Source organism: Lissotriton vulgaris, chromosome 2_1 (assembly GCF_964263255.1).
Source record: "Lissotriton vulgaris chromosome 2_1, aLisVul1.2, whole genome shotgun sequence".
NCBI classification, from domain to species: domain Eukaryota; kingdom Metazoa; phylum Chordata; class Amphibia; order Caudata; family Salamandridae; genus Lissotriton; species Lissotriton vulgaris.
This window is the reverse complement of record NC_141687.1, coordinates 1,544,681,266-1,544,707,180: the sequence shown is the minus strand read 5'-3', so window position 1 is coordinate 1,544,707,180 and position 25,915 is coordinate 1,544,681,266. Positions and strand designations below refer to the sequence as shown.

Below are 25,915 nucleotides of genomic sequence, written 5' to 3'. Positions count from 1 at the left end.
CTATTGTACAGTATTTAGCTTGCATCTGCTCAGGATTGAAGATCAGTGCCCGTGTGTACAGGTTTTCATTCTTGTATGTATTTATTATATTACTTCTGTTATTTCATGTTTATGTGTCAGAACTCGACTACTCACTTAAATCACCCTTAATATCAAGCTGACGATACAGTAAATGGGCAGTGATTGTTTTCTATGTCCTGTATTAAATTTAAATATTCAAAATGTATTAAGGCAGTGTATTTCAACCTCTCATGCTGATGATGTCATTATGAGGAGAGGGTGACAAGGACCTGTGATCTAGACTTTTGTCATGTTCTAGATATAAAACTCTTAGGTATGTAGTTAATCACAATTGGATCTATGTGAAACTCGCCATAAAACAAAATGTACATTGCTCTGGTAGCATGAGGTTCTGGGGACGGTTCTCTGGGAGGTGTTTTGTGGGTCTGGAGGAATTACAGTTTGAGTTTGAAACTTCTTGAATATGTCTGTAACTAATTGAATAATCAGGACAGTAGACAAACAAAATGTCCTGGTGGTTAGGACATTGTGTTCGTCATTGCAGAATCCTCTAGGACAGAGGAAAAAATACACCAGACACTTCTATAAATGTAATTGTGGTACCTATTAATTTGCCGGACGACTTACCACCACAGCATTCATCTACTCCAAAGGCCGCTGCTGCACTGTGAAAGGGCAGGCTGGCTTCATCATATGCTCATTCTGGGGAGACACCCTTCCCTCTTGCACCAGGAGTCTTTATTTGCTTTTGTCTTGTATTTTGCTTGTACTTAAAATCCAAGACTTCTTGGGACCTCAATTTAGACGTGGTCGACTGCCCTTCTGGTAGTCATTATTTTTTTTGGACTAGTCTGCAAGCAGCTGGCTCTATCAAAGCCCCATACGGATTTACCATGTAACATTGTGGTGCTCTAGATACAGCAAGGACCTCTGCCTTCTATTAATTTCTTAGCCGTTTCAACCATTGCTGAGGATATTTTTCTGACATTAGTTGAACATGTATGGAGGTTCTCTTTTTTTGTTGTTGTTTTTTTCTATATTTTTTTATTTTTTTAATCTGTTTTTATTATTTGCATTTAGAACATTGGCAAGTAAATCAAAACATAAAATATCAGTTATTACAATCAACATGTACATTCGCTTTGAAACATCAGCAATAAGTCGCACAGTAGCCCGGTCGGCTGCAAATAAGACTTTAGACATTAGATTTAACACCTCTCCCCCACATTTCTCACAGATCTTCGTCAGAACTTTCTTCTTCATATTCAGGTATAGGCTCACATATGTTCCCCGATAAGTGTTCCATGCTACCCATATTTTGGTCCATTTTTGAGGACAGCCCCGATTTATATAGACTGTCCTTTCGGCCCTCATAGCTAAATCTATATCTTTGCACCAGGTCGTTAGTGTAGGCAACTCCTCAGCTCCCCATTTCTGCGCTATATTGCGCTTTGCCACCATGAAACCCAGTGTAGCCCACGTTTGAGTCAGGCGCATGCGGTCATTAGGTTCCCATATGTTTAGCAGGCACTTTCGGGGCTCTGGAACCAGCGATACACCTGTGACTTGTGACAGTGTTCTCAGTACCCTCCTCCAGAAATCAGCTATCTGGGGCAGTCCCATAGTGTAGGATAAAAGGATCCCTCCTCCCCACATCCCCTAAGGCAGTATGGATGTTGTATTCTGCCCATTTTATGCAGGGTGCGCCGAGGGTGGTATGTGCGGTGTAGGATTTTTAACTCGACTAGCCGTAGCCGTGCTGGTATCCCTACCTCTTTGGGAGAGGCCAGTGCTTCCTGCCATTCCGACTCGTCTATGTCCCCCACCCATTTTTCTCTCAACAGCGTTGTAGAGTCCGGTAGGTTATTGATTAATTTACGGTAAGTAAATGACGTGGCGTGTTTCTGTAGGTGGTCTGTTAACAGCCTATCTTCCAGTGGGGAAGCCTCAGGGACCTCCGTACCCTGCAGCAGTGCCGCTAGCAGCACATGTCTGACCTGTGTGTATCGGAAGACCTCAGAGGGGGCAAGGTCATATTGTTGTCAGAGCTGGGCAAACTGAATTACATTTCCCTTATCCAATAGGTCACCTATCGTGGAGATACCTATGTTGTCCCATTGGTCGAATCCCTTGCTGTTACGCAATCGTCCCAATTCTTTGGTATCCCATAGTGGGGTAAGTCTGGTTAGGGTCCTTTTCCACCCAAGTCGCGCCTGCGCTGCATGCCATAATGTAGCCGTGTGTTTTGTCGGTCCCAATAACTTCGGAACCTGGTCTTTGTTGTAGAGCACCAAAAGCATAGCTCCTGTGCCCAGCTGGGCCCTGTCTGCCCTACAGGCTGGGTCGTCCTGCGGGGCTTGTATCCATTGATTAACAATTTTGAGGTGGGCTGCCCAATAAAACAATTGGACATTAGGGAGCGCTATTCCTCCGTCATACAAACTGCGATTCAGTTTCGCCTGCGGTATGCGAGACGGTTTGTTGCCCCACAGTAGCGTGGACATCTGTGTTGCTATTTGCTTAAAATATTTTAAAGGCACTTGGTACTGCGTGTTTTCAAGGGCGTACAAAAAACGGGGTAAGGCCATCATTTTAAACCATGCAGCTTTTCCCAACAGCGTTAGCGGGAGCAGCTCCCAGTGTGCCACATCTCTTTGCAAACGCTCCAATGGGGGCATCAAGTTTTTGGTGCAGAAGTCTTCAGGTCCTGCTGTGATATGGATACTTAGATATTTAAAAGAACTATGGGAGACCAGAAGTGGACAGTCTTCAGGGAGAGGTGGCGTGGGTCCCCGCAGCACGTAGAATAAAACAGACTTGGACCAATTGATAGTGTAGCCTGAAACCCTTCCATAATTGTCGTATATCTCAAGGAGCACTCACAGGGAGTGTTCAGGGTCTGTCAAATATACCAGGATGCCATCGGCATAGAGGGACAGACGGTCCTCCCAGCCTTCCATCCACCGGATACCTTTCAGGAAGGGGTAACATCTGATCCACGTAGCCAGGGGCTCCAGCACCAGCACGAAGAGGAGTGGTGACAGGGGGCACTCTTGGCGTGTCCCTCTTGATAGAGGTATGCTGTCTGATATGTGCCTGTTGGCCATCACATGCACTTGCAGCTTATTGTATAGGAGGCGGACCCAGGCGCAGAATTTGGGGCCGAACCCTAGTTGGCTAAGGATTGCAAAGAGAAAACTCCACTCCACCATATCAAAAGCCATACTTGCATCTAATCACAGAACCACCGTCGGTTCTGTCAGGGCCTGCGCTTTGGTCATCACCCCGTGGAGGCACTGGAGATTTAGGGCAGTGTTCCTGTTTGGCATGAAGCCTTATTGATCAGGGTGAATTAAGTGCAGGAGGTGCGCTATAAGTCGGCTGGCCAAAGTTTTAGCCAGAATTTTGGCCTATGCATTTATCAGGGAGATGGGACGATATGAGGTGCATTCGGGTCAGGGGCTTCCCAGGTTTCGGGATAGCCACTATAGTGGCTAGCTGCTGATCCTGCGGCAGCGCACCTTTTTCTAGGCTGTCATTGTACATATTCAATAAGTGGGGGGTGAGAACGGCCGACAATTGTTTATACAATTCTATTGGGACCCCATTGGGCCCTAGTGCCTTCCCAGACTGCAATGAACTTATTGGGTGTGCAACTCTTCCTCTGCAAGGTCTGCTTCCAACTCCATGGAGGCTTCCTGAGTGAGTCTGGGCAGTACTATATCTCTTATGGAGGCCGCCGCTTCCTCTTTTGACACAAGTGACGTTGACGTGTAAACGTCGTGGAAGTGGCGCGCCAAAGTGTCTACTATCTCCCGTGGGTCTGATGTCAGTCGTCCCTCATCCGTCCGTAATTGTGCTATTCCTTGAATACCTTGCTCCCGCCTATCTAGCCACACCAAGAGCTTTCCAGCCTTATCGCCAACGTTGTATATTCTAGGTCTAGTGGCAGTGAGGTTGGACACGGTCTCTTTTCGCAGGTGGTCTCTATACTGTTATTTAAGGTGCAGTGCATGCGCTGAGGATGAGGAGGGGTCTGCTGAGTGCTGTGTCTCGGCCGAGTGCGGTTCCAGCACTAAGTCTAGTAACTCTTCCTGTTTGTCTCGCCTATAACCGGTGATGGAGACTATGGCCTGCCCCCTAATGACAGTTTTAAAGGCTTCCCACAAAATTGACGGGGAGCTGGCAGACATAGTATTTTCTGTGAAGAAATATTTTGTAGCTTTTCTGAGTTACTTACGTACTTTCGGAACCTGTAGGTATCCGGGATAAATGGGGCATGTCCGCCTGTGGGTCATATGGTGTAATGAAAAAGTCAGCATTACTGGGGAGTGGTCAGAGATGCCTCTAAGCTTGATCGTGACGTCTATTACGTTGTGCAGGCTATTAGTGGAAGTCAGGAAATAGTCCATTCTAGAGAGACTGTCTTGAGCGTTCGAATGAAACGTGAATTGTCATGTTGTGCAGTGTTGGTGCCTCCAGATGTCAATCAGCCCAAGTGCCTCCGCGAAACTCTGGAGGCGGGAGACGCCAGGTGTTTGTTCTCACCGGGTGTCTGTCTAAGTCAGCATTCATCGTGGCGTTAAAGTCCCTCCCGATAATCAGGTCTCCCTCCAGCAGTGCAAGTAGAAACTCACTAAGGGCTGGAAGCGCCACTATATGCAGCGCCGGGGGAATGTATACCGATACTATGTTAATAGTCCTCCCCTCCCACTGACCCTGCACCGCTGCAAACCTCCCTTGATCATCCTTTTTTGTCTGTAGTATTATGAAGGAGGAAGACTTCCGTATCAATATGCCTACTCCCCTGGAGCCGGAAGAAAACTTGGAGTGCACTGCCATTTTATATCCCCACCTGTCCAATGCTTTACACGCCGTTCCTGTGAGGTGTGTTTCTTGCAGGAGTGCTAACTTTGGGGCCTGACGTTTGAGAGCCTGCAGTACCAGACCGCGCTTGATTTTATCTCCTAGGCCGTGCACGTTCCACGTGAGTAATGTCAGGGGGGGCAATCGGCGCACCAGGGGTCACCTCTGGAGTGCTCTCAACTGGGGTTAGTGTCGCCATGGGTGTAATAAGCAGGGGGTGTACAGTTCACTTTATCCCTGTAGTGTGGACGTCTAGCAGCCAGTGGGTATGATGTGCGCAAGTCATTGCCATAACATACAAAAACCAAAAAGAGATTCAAAACCCAAACCCCCCAACCATGTGCCCCTCCCTGCCGCCCTGCCCGACGGACTTCGAACTGCCCGCCACCCCAACATAGCAGAGTGCTCAATCCCAACCCCGAGCAGTGTACTTGCGTATGGAGGTTCTCTTTTGACTGGACATTCCTAACTCCACCTGGGAAAACCTTCTAATTTTCGCTTAGGCATTTATGGTAGAATGTACACAGTATATCTGCTTAGATATTATCCAGTAATACTCACCGTTCATGCATCCTTATTGTATACCTCAAGACGCCATGACTGAGGCTGTGCACCATCCTAAAATTTGGGATGTAAGTAGCTTAAATCTTAATGGGAACTTTTTTACAAAAAACCTCAAGATCTTCTCATTTTACTCTTTGGGTTTCCCCAATGTTTGCTTTGGGATTGGTTTTCATGCGGAGCATACATGTAATTTATTTTACACTGAATGTTGATAAGAACAAGTTCTCTCCTGTGCAGATTAGTCTACAAACTGAAAGTCCCACAAGCAATCACAAGAGGTACGTCACACTTGCACAATATGCAAAGACTGTATTTTTCTGGTTTTATAAAACATTTGTAATACAGTTTCAGTAGCCAAGATCGAAAATATATTTTGTAATTAAAATTCTTACAAATATAAAGTGCATAACAGACTGTACACAAGGTTTCATATATTCAAAAACAAACAAAATACATCACACAGACAGCACATTTGGCCTTTTTTGGAATTTCAGTTTACATTCAAAGTTAAAAATAGATATTTTACATGTATGCTTGTCTACATATGCTTCTGCAACTGTATACGTATTGGGAAAAAAACACATTTCTCCAGCTTGGCTACTTGGTTCTGTCCACCCCCAAAGTCATCTTTGGGGGTGGGGTACACTGGAGTAGGGTACACTGCCTACTGATAATATATAGATCTTCATGATTTTCTGCCAAAAATATATGCCATCAACTAGCCTTTAACTGCTGCAACTTCTGATAGAAAAAGTCTAAATCTACTTTGAGGGAAAAATATAGATTTTTTTTGATGGCCGTGGTTAAGTTGCCAAAACATTGCCTCTGATTTGCAGAAAATCTTCCTATTCAACACTTTAAAAAATGTCTTCGTAGCCAAGTGAATGCATACTTTCACCAATGCAAGATTGTAATATGTGCCAATAATAAAACCAACTTGTCATCAATAAACTACTTTTATAATATATTATAAATGTCAGTTAAGGTAGCTGCATAAAATATTCCAAAAATACAACTCTTAAAAATAAAGACGGCTACTTACAGAATATACATATATACATTTTAACTTAAAATTAGAACAATTCTAAAAGTATTTTTCAACGAGTTCCCCAGGCAATCGTGAAGTAAGACATGAACAGGAAGCTCAGCTTCTTGGTTGTCCATTCGCGGTTAGTTCAAACCTGTAAGATAAGGGAAACAAACGACTTGAGTGATTGTCAACAAAGGTGAAGGAGGGTAACACAAAATGCTTTTTGACCAAAGTGGTGGCAAAAGTCTAACTCGGAAAGCGCTATTTTGAATTGACTAATAAAAATAATTCAATAATCAGGTTGTGCTCGTAACAGGATTACATGTCCGACACAAAAGACTGCTGATGATTTGTTTACCCTCTCCATTTGCAGCAGCTAACACCTGCCACACATTTTGACGGCAAAAAGCACATATTCCCATTCTGCACACCTCAGCAGTACGAATGATGAAAACAATAAAACCGTTGTCCCTAATTTCGAGACCTGCAACACTGTTTCAGATGCACATGGCACACAGAATAATTACTTTACCCAGCACAAATGGTATTTAGTAGGTGCCCAAGCTGCCCATGCAACTACACATTTGGTAGAAGGGATCGTGCTAAATTAGGGCCATATTATATCATCTTTTTACCATGTGTATCTTTCAGCACTATACTGACATGCTTTCCTATTGCAATATTGTATTTTTACTTGTAGTGAGGATTCCAGAATGCACATCTCATTGATGTAAATGTCCTCCCGCTCAGGTTTTAATTTTACATGGGAATGCAGAGCAACCTTTTGTTCAGGCTCGTAGAGTTCCATTGAGTTGATATGGTGAGTAAATGTGTGAGTTATAATGGAGCCAGATTGCCAAAACATTTGTCCAAAACTCAGCTTAAACCAAATAGGAAGCTTAAAGGTGAACGAGTGCAGTGCTCTTCTTGCTTTGGAGCCATGCCCCTTTCTTCCTAAACATACGATAGGTTTAATAGGTGCATTTTGAGCCATTTAAAGTCTTTCAAGTAGAAAGACTGAAAACACAGCAGAAAAAATAAACTATTTCTTAAAATCAAATCATGTAAGGCCCATTACTAAAAATGTATTGTTAGGAAGGACCTACACTGATAAATACAATGATTTTGTCACTAGATTCTGCCAAAGGTATGTCTAGATGGCGTTATTTGGTTGGCATTGCCGTAAGGGGTTAACCTGCACCTCACTGATGTTGAGCATTAATGAGAAAAAGAGGTTTAGGGTCTCTCATTCCTCTTCAGAGAGGAAAGGCCAAGCAGACCTATAAGAGAGCGCTCAGTGTGTACTGTGCTGTCAGGGCCACTTCCAAGCATCATAGAAATGAACTCTATTTTGAAGGCCTGGTTTGACCTACAAGCATCAAGATAGAGGGCAGTGTCAACCACTGTTCCCCCAGCTGCGCCTGTTCTACAAAGGATGAAGAATGGAGGAATGATGAGTGTTCATCGTCTAGCACCCATGAATTGGGGAGAGTGCAGATCAAAACCCAGCCTTACACGGTGTCTCGCGGCTATTTGTAGACCTTGTGCAATTGATGAAATCCTGTTTTGGGTATGATGATTTACAGCAGGAGCCTTTAACTACATGTTACTTATATGTAGATGTTAAATTAAATTATTAATTATAATATGTAATTGTGCTTGCATTGAATGTTAAAGGTAACACTTAGTACTATTTTCATGATTTTTCAAAATCCTTAAACAATTGGATTTTTCTCAAGGCTATAAACCGTACATGGTGGAAATTCTCTTCCAGAAACTATGGAACTGCTTAATCTAATACTAAAAGTTGCTATTGGCTAGATTAATGTGTTAGGAATTAATTACGTATGTGTTCGAATAAAGAGCATAGGTCCCCTGATTAGTCTGTTTGTTTCTAATTGATACTTTCACCTAGTGAATATACTCAGGAGTAGTGCTATTGCACCCTGGTAGGTGGCGCTTTGACTCAGCATCAACCTCGCTTTGTTCCAGAAGTGACAATTTCAGCAGCATTTAAGGGCTACCGATGCGTGCTGACGTCACTCCTTTTCTTTCCGTGCCTTAAGATCAAGATCTGGAGCGCCACGCCTATTTTTCATTCTGTGAAAAGTCTCGTAGTCTCCCGAGACTACGAGACTTGGACTTTAGAGAGTTTCACAACCAGATGCCTGGGACAGATCCCCACAAGGCAGGTCTCTGGTGTTTGGGTTCCGTGCTCTACTCCAAGACCTGGGATGAATGTGCCCAGACGAACATTAAAGCTATCTGTAAACACGATGCAAAACTCTGTGGCAAAACACAGCAAGACTCCATGCAGGTTTCACTCCAGGTTGAAGTTGAGAGCTTATGCTCCAAAACGTGTTCCCGCAGCAGATTTTCTTTGTCTTTGAAGTAGGAGTCAACATCTTTCCATCACTGTTGCTCTCCAGAAAAGGCGCAAGGGCATCATGGTACCTCCAGGTCCCGCTTCCAGTCCACCAAAGATCAGAAACCAACCTTGATCCTGAAGCACCCCGAGTTTCCGGGTCCATCTGTAACGTAACATCAGGTTGAAGCCTTTTGCAAGGGCTTGCTGTGTAGCTCTTGCACACTTTTGGCTCCCTATAGTGCGCCTTAAGGCCCTAAGGATCTTCAGGAGCCTCTAGCAGGGTTATAGCCAGCAGGTCTGTCCTCAATGCCATCTCTGTCCCTTAAACCTGTTACACCAGAATTGGTGCAGACTTCGGGCCTGATGCAGAAGTCTACGCCGTTCCTTTAGAAGTCAATGCCTACAACTTATTGCAGTTTCTGCCTTCGAACCAACTTCACCACCACTGGGCCGCCATCTCGATGAAGCACAGACGATAATCGCTCAGACTCAGACACTATCCCAGTATTACACAGACACAACACCAACTTTTTGGCACAGACTCCGACCAGAGCCCGCCATAAGGAGACAACAATGGGGCTATAAAACCCCAATTGGACCAATGTCAAAACCCATTCCCTAAGTCTCCCATAGTTGACGGTGACGGACCCATCACTACTGGGTTGAGGAGGCCATCTGGGAGAGGTGGAGCTCAAAGGACTCTGGTCTCCCGCAGAGACCCGTCTTCACATAAATCTATTGGAGGTGAAGGCAATTCATCTTGTACTGAAGGTCTTCCTGCCGCCTATAAAAGGAAGGCTGAGCCAGCTTCTCACAGGCAACACCACTGCCATATGACACTGCAAGGCAGTATAGAGTATTGAGTCCTGTGCATGGAGGTTCTGTGCATCTAGAACTGGCTGAATTATCAGGGCATTTCCCTGGTGGGACACCACCTGGCTGGATCTTTAAACACCAGGCTGGAGAATCTCAGCCGCCGGCACATAGCAGATCACGAGTAGCCGTTGCACGTGGAGATTGCGCAGGGCATCTTCCAGCAATGGGAAGAACCTTAGCTCAATCGTTTCACCATCGCTGAGAACATGCAGTGTCAACACTTTTTCGAGTTGGAGTTCCCAAGACCACTCTCCCTCGGAGTTGCATTCCACATGCAGTGGAACACAGGACTTCTTTACTGCTACCTCTCCTGCCCAGCGTTCTGAAGAAGATCAGGAATGACTGGGCCCAAGTCATCCTAATGGTGCTGGATTATGCCAGGAAATTATAGTACGAGAAACATCTGAGCCTGAGCATCTGTTCTCCATTTAGGCTGTTGCTCCAGGAGGTCCTTCTGTCGCAACAGAAGGGCAGGGTCTTGGACCCAGGCCTAAACAACTTGCACCTTCTTGCATGGAAATTGAGCTGCACCAGTTAATCTCCTTTGATCTCCCTCCTGAAGCTGTTGTCGTCACCCTGACAGCTAGGAGCCCTTCTACGAAATCTGTTTGGGCCGGGTTTTGGGATAAGTTGTAGCTTGTGTGGTGCCTGCCAAAAGACCTGTTGCACACCAAACTGTTGGATGCATTTTGTTGGTCTTTTGCCCATCAGGGACCTATGGGCCCTGTTGAAGGTTACTTGTTGGGCCTTTCAGCCTTTTTACATAGGCTGAACCAGCCATCTTTGTTCAAATCACCTCCTGTGAAGCATTTTCTCAAAGTTTTAAAACATGTTTTCGCCAAAGACCTTTGTGACGCAGCAGGACTTAAATTTTATCCTCACTTTACTCATGCGTATTCCTTTTGAACCTGTGCACAGTTGTCCATTGCACATCCCTACTTGAAAAATGGCCTTTCATTGCAATTACATCAGCATGCCATGTTAGTGCGCTTCAGGCCCTCTTGGTCCAGCATCCTTCTACCACCTTTTTTTCAGACAAACTGGTGTTAGAGTCGAGCAGAGATCTTAATGAATGTAGTTATGACTTTCCATGTCAGAGAAGCCATCACTCTTCCGACCTCCTTTGCTCCGCCTCATCCCTCGAAAGAGGAAAAGAGACTATCATCTCAACTCTTAAATAGCACTCAACGTTTACATTGACTAAACTTAAGAACATAAGGTGGCAATTCGCTTTTTGTGGGGTTCTTTGGGGGCAAGGTTGTACAGAAACAGACCATCTCATGATACAGTCCTTTGTGTTAAGATCTGCTATCCACAGGATAAGAAGTAGCCGTCTGAAGGCTCAATCCACCAGGGTCAAAGCTGCTACCACTGTGTTGGCAGGTGGAGTGCCTGTCCCAGACAGGTCAGGTAGCTACGCGGGTGCATATGGTCACTATGAACTATGCTCGACAGGTCTGTTGGGAAAGGCATTTTGTCTATTCGGTCCTGTAGGACTCTTTAGTGAGAGACATTCCAAAGATACACCACCTTGGGGGAGACTTCTTTGGGATCTATTCACAAGTTGAATAATCTGCGGTTAAAAGTATCCACCAGAACAGCAACTTACTTACCTTTGGTAATGCTCTTTCTGGTGAATACTCTATTGAGATGCAGCTTGCTTAATGCCGCCCCACCTCCTCGTTATGTGGTCTCATTTCCATCTAAAAGGCCCCAGTTTAGGACTCTCTATACTGGCTCTTCCAATTTGTTTGTGGCATCCACATCTGAGAGCACAGACAGTCTCATAAAAGAAACTGATGTCTGCATGCGTGGATGGCACTTATAAAGGGCTCCGATCATCAGTTCTGGAGCGCATTGAAGCCATATATCGCTGTGCTGGAGCACTGCTTTTTAGTTTTCCGAGTCCAGTTTGGCACAATGGGATATTGACAATGTGAGGAACCTGCGATTAGATAGAGTATCTAGCAGAATGAGTGGGACTAAAGGTAAATAGCTAGTTATTTAAAAACACCAATAATGCACAAAGTCTGGCTTCATCAAAATAACAATGAATCTACAATCTGTTTCTGCACTTTTGAGGGTTACTTTTACAATCACACTCCATAATTTGTGTCTCAAGACCACAAATCCGTGAAATGAAAGAGCAACGGGTTCTAAAGGCACACTTAGTCTAGTAGAATACAGACCATCTAAAGCAAGTGCATAAATGTGTTGCCTAATGTTCTGAAATATAGATAAAAGATCTCGAGAAAGTAGAGGTGCACAACTCAGCTCTCACTAGTAATGGAACTAATACAGAAAAGAACAAATGACTTACTGGTGTATCTGGTCAGTCAGACACGGCAGTTGAATACATATAATTTGTTTTGTTGCAATTATATCTGTCCCCATGTTGATCAAGGGTATGACTTAGTCACATATCCACCACAGTGGTTGCAAAACTAAAAGGCAGAGACTTATTCAAAACAGTCCTATTGATATTTCTTTAGCCAAACGCAAACAATATTCCCATAAAAAAGAAACAAAATGTTAAATCTTATAAATACACGGTTTACTAAACCTGTGAACTTGGATCTGGAGGAGACCAGATATTATCAAAATTTTATAATCATGTTTTACAGAAAGTAACATTTCTCTTTTGTAGCTAGCAATTTAAGGCAGTTAACTAGTAGTCGTCTACATCAGGAATTTTCTTTGAGCTTCACATCTGCCTTTGGTTCGTTTAGATGCCTTACAGATAACCACTGTTCTTCTCCTTCCCAGAAACCCCCTACATTAAACTAAGATTACAATGGTCATCTTTTGCATAGGTTTAAGAACCATGTAAAGTATGTGACCAAATCTTTAGTAGCCTTGGCAATCAAGTGCCGTAAGTAATCTTCAGGCTTGGCAAGAAATTACATTTTCTGACTTTGTAAACATGACTTACATAAATAAACAAAACTGTACATGAACTAAAAGAAAAAACAGACTTACCACTGAAAGAACCCTTTGGGAAGATCTTCTTTTGACAAGTCAATTAGGACCTATAATGAAATGATTAAGAATCAAAATAAGACATAAGAAATTATTTTATAATTTGCAAAGTTCAACGAACGTTTAATTTGAAGTATGGTTCAAACAAAATTGCAGACAGTTCAGACATGCAAGAAATCTTGCTACACTAAGTGTTCATCAAGGCTTAACATCTCCGAGCAAAACAAAGGATGTCAGAATGTTGTACAATGTAACACTTTATTAAGGATGGGATTAAATGATTTTGCTGGTAGCAGTAGTGTTTGTGAACTCAGTGTATCTTCAGCACACTTTTCTATCTATGAAAACAGCAATAGAGTTCATTCCTTTAAGAAGGCTCCCACTCCCTCTTCAGATAATACGTTCAAACGTCTATCAAACGCAATGATGGCAGTTGCAGGTATCAAGGGTCGGATTGTTGGCGTTATTAGGAGGAGAGGCCATGGTGGTTAAGGGTCTTTTCTCTGTTGGACCCTTTCCAGTCCCACTTGTCTGGCCATTCATAGAGCACTGAAAGCTTTGAAGGGCATCCAAGCACTTAGAAAATCAGGAAGGAATCAGTTGAGGCACAACAAATATGTTTTAATAGATACCAGAAATTCAGCAATTCTGTCAAAAGTCAATTTTTTTCCCATCACTCCACACCTGCCTGAAAGGCAAAAGATCTGCTACCTGCTCTGCTCCACTTCGATGGGCTTTGTAAGGGCGATTTACTGCTAGAGTGAAGCTTTCTTGGCAGCACATAAAGATGGAAGCTTTTCACAAAGTAATCTGGTATTTTTAACTAGAACCCTTTATGTGAAGGTTAATAGCTTTACCCTAACTCTCTTCTTAAGGAAATTTCTGGCCAATAGATTTTAAATTTTTTTTAAAACTTTATTTAATGGGTTTTATGGAATAAAACACGTTACCATGTCCATTCCACTACATCAGTAATACAGCACTTTACTTCTACACTTTGCATATGGTAACGCAAGGTGCATTAGAACAGGTGACATCTAAGCAAACCAATACTTAGCAGTGACAGAGTGTCTTTGACAAGTAAGATGTAACAGTTGGTGTGCAGTGTGCATGATATGGCATTTCATGGGATCCAGAGTGCAGCCCCGGGGGTGTCGCATTTGCCACTGGTGCAGAAGGGGTTGAGAAATCTGGCCCTCATCCTTTATGATAGTGGGGTTTCGCAGGGCATCCAGTCAATCAATGTCTATTCTCATAGGCTGTTCTTGGTCACTCAGAGAGCAAGATATATAACAACTGGCCCCCTAGATATCTGCAGGTCCGAATACATTAGGCAGGAGATCCCAGTAGCACTCCAGTTGTTCACACATTATGCTACATCATTTAACTAGTCCCGCATCTTAGGGGCAGAGGTTCTCCCCCCAATGTAATGCCACCCTGCGATTGGCGAGGAGGAGCATATGATGGAGACAACATGAACCCAGACCAAAACTACAAACGGAGAAATCCTAGTGACCTGAAAATCCATAGAAGAAGCCGGGTGGGACATATTCTGACTGGCGGTGCATGCTAATGTGTGCTTAGCATCTGTCTCTGTCTGCGTTGTTGAAGTGTCTTCTTGCAGCGAAAGGCTAGACAGAAGATGCACGTTGTAGTCCGGAGAGAGGCAGGGCTTTTACACCATTGGAGGTTGGCCAAGAGTTAACTGGCATGGCACAGAGCATTTTCTGAAGGATGTCTGTTCCATTATCCGTTATGCCTCTTCATTCTCCGGAGTTGATGGAGAGAAAGAAAGAAGAACTCCAAAGGAGCATGGGTGCTAGAGAGTCTGGGACCCGATCTTCTGAACTGTCTTTGAAGGGTTGAAACAGAAAGAAAACCAAACGGGTGCCGAAGAAGTCTTTCTTGATGACGAGAGTGGAAGAGCTACTGCATGGAACCAAAGCAGCGAACATGCAATACATCATGTCCAAGAGCCTCATTAGTTTGTGACCGAACCCAATGGCGTAGTAGACCGGACTCAATGGCAGAGAAAAGCAATCCAACAATGGAGTAAGTGTGCATGTGCATTTCTAAATAAGGGAGGAGTTACACCATACCATGTGACTTGAAAAGATATCTTCAAACAAAACCAACTTGCAATGTTCAAGCCAACACTAAAAGACAGGAGTATGCAGAGAAAATATATCTACAGCTATATGTGCTACGAACATAATGTTTATATGGAGGATACTATAATACGAGGCCCACCTCAGTATTCAGAGGAAAATTCTTGCAGATATTTGTTTTTAAGGTTCAAAGTTTGTTTTTCTCTACACTGACACCATTCTATTCATCTCATCAGTCTTGTGTCCGCCTCTGAGACTGAGGAAAAGGGACAGAAACAGTCAGCACAGACGGCTGACACCTAATAAATATTAGGGGTGGACCCAGATCTTCCTGCACTGTGGACCTACTGCAAGAATACCCAGAGCCAGCTTGGTACCTGTGTAGGTGAAGGGTATCTGGGGGGTATTCACAAGGTGAAAATGTGCAAACAGCTAGAGTATCTACTACAAAGATTGTTAGAGAAGATGAGCAACATTTTTCTTCCTCATGGTTTGAAAGCAGAAGCAGAAACCCAAAGCTAAATGTTTCGCCCAAAGATCAAAATACCTTAAAGTCCAACGGCCAGCATAGAGTTCTTCATGTGTAATATACACTTCACAGTCAACTACATAATGTAATGACTGTTTCAGAACATTCACCACTTTCGGCTAACATTTTGTCCATACAAACTACATCAGACTCTACCTTGCTCACGGTCTTTTGTCTTCACCTGGCATACTTTGAAGAGGAAGAATTAGGGATAGCTGAGGTCCCTAATGTTACTCAGGGTGACGCCTATTAGTCTAAAGACTACCATTGAGGCATCATAAATATCTACAATCACTTTCTAGCTCCAGAAATACATTGCACACAATGGGTAGGAGCGAAACGGAACAATACCTTCACTGTAAAATAGAGGTGAGTGAGTTTCTCAAACCATTCTGGGCCATATTTAAAAACATTTTGCACTGTGTTTGAGACACAAAAGTGATGCAAACCAGCACAAAATGTTTTTTTGTTATTTACTTTGAAATGCAAAACTTATTTTGTGCTGGAAAGTTGCCTAAAAGTAATGCAAAGGGTTGCGGCAACACATGATGGACAGAAGGTTGAATGAATTAAACATTCACCCCCAGTCTAGAGATCTGGGTTAAATCCATTGCTCTTTTGCTCACTACAATGGCCTAGTTTGAACCCAGCCATGTGCAAATCAGTCTTGACCCTGCTCCTCCTGGGAAGAGTACAGCCAACTGCCAGGCCGGATCCTCCCTTGACCGGAAACAATCATCCCGGGATGAGTTTCAGGGTAACACCCCTCATCAGCCAGGCTAGCTTGAATCCAGAGGCACAGCAAGCAAAAGACCCATGCCTTGGCAAACCCATCCCACTTAGGTTGAAAAGTGCTGCAGCAACAAATGATAGACAAATGGTGAATCAATCAAACATTCACCCCCAGTCAAGAGATTTGGGTTAAATCCATTGTTATTTTGCTTGCTACGGCATTCCAGGATGTTTGCCCCGCAGGGTCACTTCGCTTTCATCAGAACTAATTGAGCATCCTTCAACAGGTTTTCTTAATACAATAGTCTAAAGTTCCAGAATTGTTAGTTTTTGGTTTTCAAATGGAGATCGATGTGTGACAGACTATGGAACACCATGGAGCAATCAGCACAGAAACACTTAATGCCTTATGCTGTTCCTCAAAATGTGATCCCGGTTTCTGCCACACTCCCACAATTATGGGACCCCCCCCCCCATCCTCCCCCCGGTAGCTCTAATTCCAGGTTGTGGAAAAAACAGTGGTTTTAGATTCAATAGTTTACATTTAATTTTAAAAAACAATTACATAACTTCAGGCAGGTAGTCCATTCTTGAGTGAATACCAACCCACTGTTACCCAAGTTTAACCCTCCCCTTCAGCATCCCCCCACTCTTCACAGTGAGCTGTTTTAAAGTGTGTGTCTTGTAGGTTGTGCTCCTCCATCTCTGCTTCGGCAGTAAATGCCCCTATTGTCAGCATTCAGAAATTAAAGAAATGGGTACCACATTTTATTAAGTCTAAGCACCCCACTTTGAGCTCATATGCCACCTTTAAATATGCCAGTAGTGTCAAAGATGCCCAAGCCATATTTCCACTGTTGGTGCCATTGGGTTACCGCATTGGCTCAATCTCATTTGTATGGCAGTGAGAAGCAGGTGTGAGTTGCACTTTCCATTAACAGTGTAATGGGTAGACAGACGCTAATGGAATGCCTAAAACTATGGTCACCAAGAAGATGGCCTCAGTTTCCCCCTCAATTTGATAGATAGTGGTTAGAGTAGCTCCCCATAACTCTTTGAGCTTCGGGCATGCCCATAATATATGCAGTACTGTGCCCTTCTCCCTACAGTGTCTCCAGCAGTGTGCTGATTGTGATCTGTCTATCTTGTGCAGGGGTGCAAATGTGTAACACAATCTGTTCATGATTTTATACACAGTTTCTCATCCTTGGGCATGGTGAGCAAAATTGTTTGTGCTTGTGAAAATGTCACACTATTGTTTGGGGGGGGGGGGGTAATGCTTTTTGAAATCTTTTACCATTGCACTTGATATGGAAAGTTAATTTGGGAGGGTTTTGTAATGAGTAAGGCATTACTGTGTGATACTAAGGGGCAGATTTATGACGGACTTGCGCCACTTTTACGCTGCGTTGCGTGACGCAACGGCGCGGAAACCTGGCGCATCTCTGCGACCTATTTACAACGTGACGCATCTAGGCAGATGCGTCACGTTGTAAAGCCCTGCGCCACATGAAACCTGCGTCAGGTTTCATGTGGGCGTTCTGTCGCAGGGTGGGCGTTCCCTCGTAGGAAAGCCCCGTAAAACTGACGCAGTGAAATCTACAAGATTTCACTGAGTCAGTTTTACGAGGCTGCTGCGTCAAATCCTTATTCCTGCTTGAAGCAGCCGTAAGGAGTGACGCACCACGTTCTGTATGGGTGGCCTCTGTACATTGCAGGAGTTGCGTCGCACTTGCAACACTAGTCCAGCAATGCGCCGCCCGTACACCACAAGATGCGTCACGCATCTGCTCTTCCTTGCACCATGGTGCGCCGCATTATAAATGCGGCGCATCTGTGGTGCCGCAAGGAGGGAATTGCGTGACGCATCAGTTCTGGCGCATCCCTGCTGATTTGCAGAGATGCGCCAGAACTCAAATCTGCCCCTAAGTGTTTATGGATGGAAGGGACTGGAAGAATGTCTCGAAAATCCTGAGGAATCTTGTTGATCAGTCTGTTATATGAGGCCATAGAATGGAATGCCTTATTTAGAGATAATGAAATCTTCATCTTTCTGGGTTATCTTATGTTGCTTTGATATTTTCAAATGTGCAAGGATCCCCTTTCTGATCGACGTCTCACTGCCTGAAGGAACCTTGAGAACATGGATTTCAACAGGCTTTTTGTAATGAGGGCCTTAGTATTCATTCTATATGATCCTCAGAAGACCTCTGTTTTGAAGATGTGAGCTTTAATGTGAAAAATATTAAGTACAAGAAAAGAATCGTTTTAAATGCTTTTTAAAATTTGGTTCCTGCTATACGAGACACATAAAAACGGCATTTTGATTTAAACGATTTTCAAATTTCCGCATCTTTAACGCATTTCTGTCTGTAAGGATAGGGGATAATGTCACGAGACTGCATATATACAGCCACAAGGCGGGAAACGAAACTTCTCAAAATAGCTAGCCCTTGATCTGTGGCTCCTGGCAGAGCCCTAAATTTGGAAAATGTGGTCTGTACCCAGAAGCCCTGAACAATTTCACACAGTGGGTAACTCATCACCTCCTTGTAAAGTGCTTTGAACAGAAGTCATCTGCTCTACACAAAATGCATAACAGCACCCCCTGAGTTGTTTGTATCTAGCTTATTTGGGCAAAACTGCTTTTGCATCAAGAGACCTAGAAAATGGCCCAGAAGCAGCCCTTTTGTAAGATGCCCTCAAAGGCCTAGGAGTGGACATGCCAACAGACAGGTGTTCTTAGCAAGCAAGGGGCCATTCTGCACTCAGGATGTAAACGTTTGTGTGAAATATTCAAATATGGGTATTTCTGAAGGAGAAATAATGTTAGAAACTTAATAGGGAGAAGACCCCACAATGAATAAACCCAGTTTTTTTTAATTGCCACTTCTCTCCAGTACTCCAGTATTTCCAAGAAGAGTGGCATCCTGTAAAAACTGGGAGGTGATGTAACCTAATGCAAAGCTGTGAGCGGCGTCCATGGTTCCCTTCTTGTTGCAGTATGCTTGTTTTTTTGTATAGAGCAGCTCCACTGTATACCCCGGATTGGCTGTGTGCATTCCTTTTCTTGGATGCAGGTAAGGACATCTCCATCAGCAGTAATTAGACTTCATATCAACATTTATATATGTACTAAAATAGTGCATAACTACATTTCTTGCGTAGTAATAAATCAAAGACAGTGGAATAAGTTTACTGCGATTGCACAAACCTTTCCAAGTTCTTTCCTTTGTTGTGAAACAAATGACCTATTGTTTTTCACAGCAACATCCAAAGTCCTTCTCTTCACATCTTCCTCGGACACAAAAAACTCAAATCTGAAACAGCAGGGAAAAATTATTTAAAATTCTGGTCTACAAGTTTTTAAATAGAGCAAGAGGGAGATATGTAGCATTCGTCTGAAACCAGATTATCATTTTACAAAGAAAATTGTCTTCTCCTCTCGAGTCCCACCCATTTACCACCCAAACACCTCTTCAATCCCAGCCTCCACCTTCGTTACCAGTCTATTTTGAGAAGGGAAGGTTGGAGTGACATTCAACGACTAAATGTGTGACACTTACAGTGACACTTTTGTGCTAATAAAACCAACAATGAAGTGCATGGAAGACATCAGAAATTAAACTCGTTCGAGCAACAAGAAGCTCTAAAAAGAACTCGAAACTTTATCTTTCAGGTTATATTTCAGATTGTTTTATGAAGTTAACTGAAGATGAAAGACCAACAAAAGAAAATGCTGTGCGCTAAGCCAATTGCTCTCATTGCACTATGGTGTTGCAGTGCCCACGCCTGTGTCACGACCGGACGTAAATTTGTCTCCCAGCAGTGCCAGGATGAGCCAGAGAGTGTCTTTGGCCTGTGTTCTGCACACTGGTGGTGCTGCTGTAAGCTGTGCTGCCGTATGGGGGCTGCCTGTTGCTGACTAAGGCCTGGCTTGACACTTTCTTGCCTGGTTGCTACACACTCACTGCACCTGAGCTCTGTCGCCGCACTAGGGCTCTCTGGTGGCAGCTGCTGGTCAACGTTGTCCATCTGAATAATGCCATCACTGGCAGATATTGTTGCCACCTGACCGCTTTCTTTACAGCCACCGCCAGTATTCTAATATCCTGGCTGGTACAAAATCTTCTAAAGTCAGTATTATGAGCCATTAGGTGCACATACGTCGAACAGCAACTGTAAATAGAAAGCACTTTTAAATGTATCATAGAATCTCGTGTCATAGAACTGGGTAATTACCCGTTACTTATAATTAAAGTAAACAAAGTATGAAAAGTCATGATACAAAGAAATGCATACGATTTAGTTTACAGTCATATGTAGCATCACAAACGGGCCTTTGCAAACTATTAAAACAGCAACAAATGGTCAGAGTTTTTCTCTTGAAAAGGTGGTAGCCCAACTGGCAGGCGTGCGCTGCCCTGCACTTGAAAGTGGGCACCCGCCCAGACCCTTTGTACATTTTTGAGGTGAGGGCAGGCTTACTCAAATGTTGTTTTCACATTCCAATGCGAACAACCTAATTAATAAATCACTGTTGAACTCACAAATGTCTGGGGTAGGGAGTTTCTGGTGGGCCCAGGAGGAAGGGCAGCACACACCAAAAAGCATCCGGTGCCGCCCCAGCACTGCTGTTCCCCTCCACAAGCACTCAGTATTTGATGCAGCACCACCTTCAAACAAACACTGACAGTCAGCAGTGTTCTTTGTGATAGGCAGCGGCGATCCAGGCTGCAGCTGAGCTCAGCTGCTAACATTAATTAACTTTAACCTGTTCGATGTGTCGATGGCCCCCGGCTGTCCGACATCACAGTGGGCATGTGCGGAGGACGGCCTGGGGCCGTCCGAACCACGCCTACTCATTATTTCACCTGCACTGCGGCAGAATTAACGCCATGGTCAATGGGTTAAAATGCCCATGTGCACACGGACGCTCAATAGCACGCAGAGTACAGCACCAGCAGTGACACAGACAGTATGAGTACTGTACACAGTCAGTGACATGGTGCAGCTGTAGTGCAGTCAGTGCGGCGGGTGGGTGGAGCAGGCAGTGCCGGGAGAACTTAACATACTTAAGGTTTAAAACGCCCTCAGAGAGAGCATCACTCTGAGCAATTTAAAGGCCGCGACTGACCTCCCGTGTCAAGGGCTCTGCTCACTGCACAGCACACATCATTCTTAGTCCTATCTCAGTCTGAGCCGCCTTACCACACAGCTGCTCAGGACTTGGAGCCGGCTGCAAGCAATGGCTCTGCCCCAACATCGTACCTGCCAACTCACATGGTTCCACCATGAGTCACACTATTTTGGCACTGGCATAAAAAAAACTTGAGGAGGCCTCCCTGCAAGGCACGTGGAGTGCCCCCCTCTGGGCTCCATCAGGAGCTCGGCAGCACGAGTGCTGTGCTGAGGGGGCCCCCCGCACTGCGGGGCCTGTATAACGCCCCTCCTCATTTCGGCTCCCTTCCCACGGTCACCCCGTGAGGAACCAAAATCACAGTGCTAGGGAAAACGAGCTGAGAACTACTGTAAACAGTGGATTTCCAGCTCGTTTTCTGAGGTTGCAAGCAGCCAATGTCCATTTAAAGGTGTGAAAACACCCCAGGGCATCGGCAAAAGGCTTGGTGACCCTTAGTTTTGTGTTTCTTTTGGGAGGGGTAGGGGGGGACTTAGTGAGGGGGCAGAGTATCTCTTAGATAGCTCTCTGCACCAGGCCCTGCCCCTTCCAAGGCCCCGCCCCCTCACACAGTGAAGTTATTTTGTAAGTTGGCAGGTATGAGACATTGCTGTACCCGGTGGTCGCTTTTATTACCTGTATAGTTCACCAGGCTCATCGCGCGTAGGGGGAAACAGGCCCTTGAAATGCGTGATAATGTATTTTAATGCGGAGATGTGGATCACCACAAATGCGTTAGTCTAACGCCTGATGCGTGGTACTTGGCAGGGCTGTTGAAATTAAAAATATAGTGAAGCATAGTTCAGCATAAATGGTCCGTTTAGTATTAGCAATTTATTAATCTAAGAAGCTTTTCCCCTCATTTTACATGACAAAGATGTTTTGCACAGTATCACCTCAATACTTTCAGTACAGCTGCGCCAAATATACCATATGTATTACTGCAGCTTATGTGTGTATAAGCAAATAGGATAGTTTCAAAGCTTGACAACCATCAACTACCTGTGGAGACTCGGCACAAACCCATAATCCAAAACCATATCTTAAAACAGGCAAGGAAGTATGTCGAAAGGAGGGGGAAAAGGCGGTTACAATAATGTTCCCTAATTTCCCCTAAGTTCACAGTTTGGCCTGCGGTGGACAATACTATGCCATGCGGTTGAGCCATCTCACAGTAAGTTATTACCTCCCAGTGCTTCAGGGCAACATGATCAAACAAAAACGAAAGGGCTTGTGTTCTATCTGAAAATGTAAATGTGGCATAACTAATTCAAATTCATTCTTTACTACTCCCAAAAGGATGACAGCCCTTTGCATCCAGCTTTCACAGCATGCACTCTACCAAGATTGCTCTATTTTATAGATCAAAATTGCATCCAAGACAAACATATGTTCTCGTCCTCTTGGACCTCTCAAACTACCATCGTTAATTGCTACATCAAAATCCTCACTACAACCACTGTGTCAGGTTTCATTTCCTACAACATAGTTAGTCTCTTTTCCATGTCGAATGGCTTCTCCAACAGTACACTCACCAGCCTACGTGTCAGTGTTCTCCCATCACCTCTCGCTAAAAACGACCTCCCCTTAGGATGGCTCTTCATTTAGGTTCAAATACTATCTGCATTCTGACCACTCCCAAATCTTCCCTGGTAAAGCGGCTGACTTCTGCACTGCCAATGGCTGAATATCTCTGTTCTCAGTCATGGATGCAAGGGTAGTTTGAGGAAGACAACAAAAATCAAAACTAAAAATCTATTCCACTTATCGGAAAATGTGGATGTGTCTGGTAGTTATTTTTTCTTTTTAAATCGCCGAATAAATATTTTTTTTTTGTATGGCCAACATTTATTATTTACCAAAACCAGCCATGGTGCTAAAAACAATGCTAACAACTACTTCACTTGGGCAAAGAAACACCTACACTGCATTTGTTCACCTCCTGCCATTTCTATAACAAGCATTTGCAATGCAATAGGTCTCGCATTAGGAAAGTTTGAGCTATTGGTATTGTAAATTACAATTTTTTTATTTATGTTTTGTTTTTGAAAAAAGCGAAATCAATAGCTTTGTCATTTACAATGCTAATAGTTATACCTTTCGCAAATGTGACACGTATAGCATTTGTAATGCAACATGTGTTGTATTTACGTGACTTACATGTATTGATATTACAAATAACAATGGCTTTTAATTTTTTTTTTCAATACTTAAATAAAAGTTATTGTCATTTATAATGGCAATAGCTTAAAGTTTTGTAAATAACTTTTGTGAAGATTAGGTTCAGTGTATTTTATTGTGACGAAAATCCAAGAACAGAAGTGAAATATTAACATCTTTTTGTTACATTTGTAATAAAGCTTGAACCATTGAGAGAATATATTTGAACCAGGTGTTGAATGGTTGCACAGATTGATGCTGTGGTGGCGCTGAGTGATGTTGTGATGGCGAAAAATGTGTCGTTCAGTGATGCTGTGGTAGCGCATAGTGATGTTGTGGTGCTCCTGAGTGATGCTGTGGTGGTGCGGAGTGATGCTGTATGCTATGCTATGTTTATTTTTGCTATCCTATGTTTTGCTATGCTATGTTTTGCTATCCCATGCTTTGATTTGTTATGCTATGCTGCATTTTGTTATGCTATGTTTTGTTATGCTATGCTATGTTTTGTTATGCTATGCTATGTTTTGTTATGCTATGCTATGTTTGTTATGCTAAGCTATGCTGCGTTGCGTTTTCTTATGCTATGCTGTGTTTTGTTATGCTATGCTTTGTTGTGTTTGGTATGCTATGTTTCGCTATGCCATTATAATATTTGTTTTGCTATACTATGTTTTGTTGTGTTGTATTTTGTCAAGCTATGCTATGTTTTGTGGTGTTGTGCTGTGTTTTGTTATGCTATGGTTTGTTTTGTTATGACATGCTATGTTTTGCTATCCTATGCTTTTTTGTTATGCTATGCTGTGTTTTGTTATGCTATGTTTGTGAGGGTGTATGAGTGTGGGTGAGGGGGTGTGAGGGGGTGTGAGAGTGAGGGGGTGTGAGGGGTTGTGAGGTGGTTGAGGGGGTGTGAGAGAGGGTGTGTGAGAGAGGGTGAGTGAGTAAGGGTGAGTGAGTAAGGGTGAGTGAGTAAGGGTGAGTGAGTAAGTGTGAGTGAGGGTGAGTGAGGGTGAGAGAGGGTGAGAGAGGGTGAGTGAGGGTGAGAGAGGGTGAGAGAGGGTGAGAGAGGGTGAGAGAGGGTGAGAGAGGGTGAGAGAGGGTGAGAGAGGGTGAGAGAGGGTGAGAGAGGGTGAGAGAGGGTGAGAGAGGGTGAGAGAGGGTGAGAGAGGGTGAGAGAGGGTGAGAGAGGGTGAGAGAGGGTGAGAGAGGGTGAGAGAGGGTGAGAGAGGGTGAGAGAGGGTGAGAGAGGGTGAGGGAGGGTGAGGGAGGGGGTTAGGGGGGTGAGGGGTTGAGAGGGTGAGAGGGTGAGGATGAGTGAGGGGTTGTGAGGTTGAGGGGAGTGAGGTTGGGTGAGAGGGTGTGAGAGAGGGGGAGTGAGGGGGAGTGAGGGGGTGTGAGGGGGTGTGAGGGTGAGTGAGGGGGAGTGAGGGGGAGTGAGTGAGGGTGGGTGAGGGTGAGTGAGGGTGAGTGAGGTGGAGGGGGTGTGAGGGTGAGTGAGGTGGAGGGGGTGTGAGGGTGTGTGAGGGTGTGTGAGGTTGAGGGGGTGTGCGGGTGGGTGAGGGGGTGAGGGGGTGTGCGGGTGAGGTGGTGTGAGGGTGTGGGGGGGGGTGAGGGTGTGTGAGGGGTCTGTGAGGGTGAGGGGTCTGTGAGGGTGAGGGGTCTGTGAGGGGGTGGGTGAGGGGGTGTGTGAGGGTCAGGGGGTGAGGGTGTGTGGGGGTGTGAGGGGGTAAGGGTGAGAGGGTGAGTGAGGGTGTGTGTGGGTGGGTGAGAGGGTGTGTGAGGGTGTGTGAGGGTGAAGAGGTGTGAGGGTGAGGATGGAACCAGAGACGGGACTGCATGGGGATATCCCAACCTATATTTTCTGCTTGTCAAGTAATGGCGCTTGTAATTCTCAAATGTAGCTTAAAAGCGCGTGTTTTTACGCAGCCGTGCACCAAGGGGACGCTCGAAGGGTATCATGGGACAGACATCTCTTTTTACAGAAACTGCGTCCGGCTTTGTATCCTGCCAGGTTAGGTTCCAAACAGCACTTCCTTTCTAGCTGAGCCCAAGCCAGATGGATTCAACAGCATGCGGAGAACGCACTTGGAAAGCGCTCTTCAAATCCATTCTAGTTCAAATGGATTGAAACTAGTGGCTCCAAAGGACCTGTATGGTGAGCTGTGGAGAGGCTACGGCAACCCAATCCTAGATCAGCACAGTTGCAATTAGATGCCTCTGGCCAATCAGATGAGCAGTACATACACAGGCTTCATCTGAGGGAACATTTAGATGGAGGTGAATTTGCAGGAAGGCTGGAGTATTCCAGTCAAACCCCCCAGGTTGTTTAAAACGTCATTTATTGTAATGAGACACATATATGTTTGTTTTGTGGCAGTAGGTAAGGGGAAAGGGTCAGGCATAAAAGACTAGCCAGTCTTCCTGTGGTTACAGCCGTAAGCATGCACCTCTCTAGAGGAGATTATATTCATACAGTTACATGCCTTTTACAACATACTCAAAAGGT

General features: G+C 44.4%; 1 protein-coding gene across 1 annotated transcript in view; it reads right to left on the bottom strand.

Moving 5' to 3' along the window:
* Window positions 1-5,745: 5,745 nt before the first annotated feature.
* ESYT3 (extended synaptotagmin 3) overlaps window positions 5,746-25,915 on the bottom strand; it is a 280,270-nt gene continuing 260,100 nt past the window's right edge. The window contains exons 21-23 of the mRNA XM_086957414.1: window positions 19,288-19,393; window positions 12,705-12,754; window positions 5,746-6,632 (exon numbers count right to left, since the gene is read on the bottom strand). Of these exons, the coding sequence (XP_086813540.1) occupies window positions 6,596-6,632; window positions 12,705-12,754; window positions 19,288-19,393 (193 nt within the window). The 3' untranslated portion in view covers window positions 5,746-6,595. The remainder of the gene's footprint in view (window positions 6,633-12,704; window positions 12,755-19,287; window positions 19,394-25,915) is intronic.